The sequence below is a fragment of the Polypterus senegalus genome, chromosome 9 (genome assembly GCF_016835505.1).
Source record: "Polypterus senegalus isolate Bchr_013 chromosome 9, ASM1683550v1, whole genome shotgun sequence".
In the NCBI taxonomy this organism is placed as follows: domain Eukaryota; kingdom Metazoa; phylum Chordata; class Cladistia; order Polypteriformes; family Polypteridae; genus Polypterus; species Polypterus senegalus.
In genome coordinates this window covers 136,277,288-136,278,832 of record NC_053162.1, presented here as the reverse complement: position 1 = coordinate 136,278,832, position 1,545 = coordinate 136,277,288, and the positions used below count along the sequence as shown (strand labels likewise).

At 49.8% G+C, this 1,545-nt stretch overlaps 1 protein-coding gene across 1 annotated transcript in view; it reads right to left on the bottom strand.

Annotated features, from left to right (window-relative positions):
• The window catches only part of LOC120535840 (serine/threonine-protein kinase SIK2-like), an 88,698-nt gene extending 88,053 nt beyond the window's left edge, over window positions 1–645 (bottom strand). Inside the window, exon 1 of the mRNA XM_039763951.1 lies at window positions 270–645. Coding sequence (XP_039619885.1) covers window positions 270–407 — 138 coding nt within the window. The 5' untranslated portion in view covers window positions 408–645. The remainder of the gene's footprint in view (window positions 1–269) is intronic.
• Window positions 646–1,545: the final 900 nt, after the last annotated feature.

Genomic DNA, 1,545 nt, shown 5'->3' with positions numbered 1-1,545 from the left:
ATGTGAGACTTAAATAAAAACTTTTATTGCTAAATATTACGTAAGCACAATAGGCAACCTCTTTCCACCCCACCCCCTGGGTGGCAAGCTCTTCCATACTTACAGGTCACAACATATGTGCCCTGAGCTTGGGCAATTGCATGTACACCAAATATCACTCTATTCATAACCATGCCCGTGAGTCTGCTCCCGACTACACGTGTAGCCCGACCCAAAATCCTACTTAGACATTCCGGCTGACGGCGGCAATAAAGACATTAGGTACTTGCCTCTGTCTTAGTGATGCGGTGTCTCGCGAGCTTCACCACGGCGAAATTGCCTTTTCCTAAAGTGCGCTCTATATCGTAAAAACCCACCCGGACCGGACCCCGGTGAGACAGCCCCTGCTGACAGTCCGCCATGACCATGCTGGTACGAGGCAATGAGTGATCCGCCAAGCAGGCAAAATAGCAGAGTATCTTGCTGTCTGGACGTCTACAGCGCTCGCGCAGCTGACATTTGAAAGCAGCTCGAGTTTATTGCTGTTCTTCTTGTTATTGTTGCCCGTCCTCTGTGACTAGCCCCGTGCTTCCTCGAGCGCCCCTCAAAGCGCTGATGTCCAGCCCCGCACGCACGACCGGGAGCTCCGGCCGCTCGCAGCGGGCATCATGTTCTCTCGGTTGACGTCCATTGACGTCAGAGTCGCTGGAGGAATATGTACAATGGGCGGGTTTTGAAGTCGTTCCACACTTCACTGCCAATTTGTCTCCATGACAACCGGCTCCACCTCTGACGTCAAACGACGGCCGCTGCTATTCTAAAAGCTGTCAATCTGCGGGGAAGCTAGAGCCTGACAATTGGAGCTGGGTAGGTAACGCCGCAAGCCTGTAATTACGCGTAGGCATCATCAGCTACACGGAAGAGAAGCTAAGCTAAACTTTTGACAGATTAACCGCGCCGTGCCCTTGTGCTTCGTACTTTAAAACAAACATCGCAAACAGCTGAGTATACACGCGAGGTGCATTGCAAGTGGGAATACGCGTTACAGGTCGACGTCGCGAAGGTGTCTCTGAGGTCTAACGGACGAAAACTTCGGGGTTAGGAGCAAAGGCGACGGATGAATCAAGACACGACGGGGATCGTGACATCACTGCAATGAAGGTTCAAGGACGCGATCGCGTTGTTGTGTGGGAGGATGCTCAGGACAGATTCTCCACTTTTCTCAGTAAATGGCCATGTCTCGGAAACACATTTTCTCCATGCAATAACAGAGAGGAAAAAGTTACGACCGCAACGGTGCGCCGAAACCGTCATAACAACTGCGTTTGAAAATGTTTACACGCTAGTATATAGTGGTTTATAAGGAATAAGCATCAAATAACACATTACTCTGGCAAGGGGTGGATATCGAGGCAATACATTTAACTCCATGTGGCTTATTATTACCTCCTCCAGTTACCAACTCACGCAGCGGTCGTTATTTGTAGAGATAGCACTGCCCCCTGATGGTCTTGTTCCGGCATATTGGCACTTTTAGATTAACGTTTACTGAGAAGAGTCTTAATT